The 2,504-nt window shown below is 35.7% G+C and overlaps 1 protein-coding gene across 1 annotated transcript in view; it reads left to right on the top strand.

Annotated features, from left to right (window-relative positions):
- The window catches only part of ATAD5 (ATPase family, AAA domain containing 5), a 75,910-nt gene that overhangs the window by 72,483 nt on the left and 923 nt on the right, over positions 1-2,504 (top strand). Inside the window, 2 exon segments of the mRNA XM_011937699.1 lie at positions 691-872; positions 1,394-2,229. Coding sequence (XP_011793089.1) covers positions 691-872; positions 1,394-2,229 — 1,018 coding nt within the window.

Genomic DNA, 2,504 nt, shown 5'->3' on the forward strand with positions numbered 1-2,504 from the left:
TCACCATGTTGCCCATGATGGTCTCGAACTCCTGAGCTCAAGTGATCCACCTGCCTCAGCCTCCCAAAGTGCTGGGATTACAGGTGTGAGCCACCTCACCCAGCCTGAAATTAATATTAGGCATTTATTTTTCTTCTGTGATTTGCCTGCTCACAGTCCTTGTACTTTTTCTGTTGGATGGCTTTGAAAGTCCCCCACCATCACCTCACTTAGTTTATCTCTTGGTAGAAATAATGCTTATGACTGGGCACAGTGGCTCACGCATGTAATCCCAGCACTTTGGGAGGTCGAGGGGGCAGATCACTTGAGGTCAGGAGTTCGAGATCGGCCTGGCCAACATGGTGAAACCCTGTCTCTACTAAAAATGAAAAAATTAGCCAGGTGTGGTGGCGCATGCCTGTAATCTCAACTACTCTGGAGGCTGAGGCAGAAAAATCACTTGAACCCAGGGGGTGGAGGTTTCAGTGAGCTGAAATTGCACCATTGCACTTCAGTCTGGGTGACAGAGTGATACATTGTCTTAAAAAAAAAAAAAAGAATAATGCTTATATTGTACTCTTAATGAATTAAACAACAAAATGGGGGTATTTGTCCAGAAGATGTCAAAGGATCTCAGGCTTTAAATAATTGTTTGATACAATTTGTTTAATACATATAGAGAGAGAGCTAAGATATTCTTTTATTTTGTAGGTGGAAATAGCAGAAATGTACAACTAGTTTGCTCTGGACATGGCCTTGATAACAAAATTTGCCCTAAAAATACTAAAAAGAAATGTATAGACCTTCCGAAATGTGACAGTGGCTGTGCTGAGACCTTGTTTGGTCTTAAGAACATTTTTTCCCCATCTGAAGACTTATTTTCATTTTTAAAGGTATTTTCAATATCTGTTTTGCAATGTTGAATTTATATTCCTTTTCATATTCCCAATACTAGCCTCCTATCTTTTGAATCTTAAGTTTAACTTAAATATGCCTATAATTTATATAAGCCTTAGGTCTGTGATTTTAACACATTCTATCACTTTAACAAATGGTGCACAGGCATTGCTCTGAATGCATATTATAGGATTTAGAATAGAATTTAGAAAATTTTTCAGATAGACTATTTCAGAGAAGTGGTTTTAAATAAATGTGCTTCTAATAATATTGCAGTATATACTACATATATCGAGAATTTAATTCTCCAAATTAATTTAATTTAAAAAATTTAATTCTCTAAATTTAATTTTTAGACTTACAGTACTATTTTGATATCTTAAATATAGATAAATAAAATTATGAGGGGTAGTGACTCAATACTTTGAAGTTAGAATAGGGATAACACTGTATTCATACAAGAAGTGTTCAAACTATGTACTGCTATAACATTTCTTTACTCAACATTGTTTTTCAGCACAAAATCACAACAAAGGAAGAATGGCATAAACTCATCCAGCTTCTTACAGAATTCCAAATGCGGAATGTAGATTTTTTATATAGTAATCTTGAGTTTATTCTACCATTACCAGTTGATACCATTCCAGAAACTAAAAACTTTTGTGGCTCGTCAGTAACTGTGGATGCCAGTACAGCAACAAGAAGTATGAACTGTCTTGCTAGGAAACATTCTGAAAGAGAACAGCCATTGAAAAAGTCCCAGAAAAAGAAACAAAAGAAAACATTGGTAATATTAGATGATAGTGACTTATTCGACACTGACTTGGACTTCCCTGATGAATCTATTAGGCTGTCCCCTGTGTCGCCTTCCTCAAATTCAGAAGAAAGCAAAGCCAGAGACAAAGGAAGCAATCCAGAGACAAAGAAATCTATTCCTTGTCCTCCCAAAACAACTGCAGAAAAAAAATGTTCTGCCCTTGTTTCTCGCTGTTTAAATTCTCTCTCTGAGTTCATGGATAACATGTCCTTCTTAGATGCCCTTTTAACTGATGTAAGGGAACAAAACGAATACGGTAGAAATGACTTTAGTTGGACAAATGGAAAGGTTAAAAGTGGACTTTGTGATGAGTTTAGTCTTGAGAGTAATGATGGATGGACTTCTCAAAGCTCTGGAGAATTAAAAGCAGCTGCAGAAGCTCTCAGCTTTACTAAATGTTCTTCTACTATTTCAAAAGCACTGGAAACCTTGAATTCTTGCAAGAAATTAGGAAGAGATCCAACCAATGATCTTACTTTTTATATTTCACAAAAGCGCAATAATGTATACTTTAGTCAATCAGCAGCTAATTTAGAGTAAGTCTTACTTCCTTTACTTTTTATTTTTTAGTAATAAATAGTAAAGGGGAAATCATTAGTTTTTTCTTAATTTAAAAATACTGTACTATTGATCATCATAAGCCCTTAACAATGTAGCTTCTAATGAGACAGTTAAGGAGACCAGCCTGATTGCTGGCAAGAGAAATAATGAGTGATTGGGGTGGATTTAGGTAACGCTTGAATGACCCAGGAGGGAGTTTGGTCTTGCTGTGATAGATAGCAGATAGTTACTGAGGTTTTTTTTTTTTTTT

Source organism: Colobus angolensis, unplaced genomic scaffold (assembly GCF_000951035.1).
Source record: "Colobus angolensis palliatus isolate OR3802 unplaced genomic scaffold, Cang.pa_1.0 Scaffold167, whole genome shotgun sequence".
NCBI classification, from domain to species: domain Eukaryota; kingdom Metazoa; phylum Chordata; class Mammalia; order Primates; family Cercopithecidae; genus Colobus; species Colobus angolensis.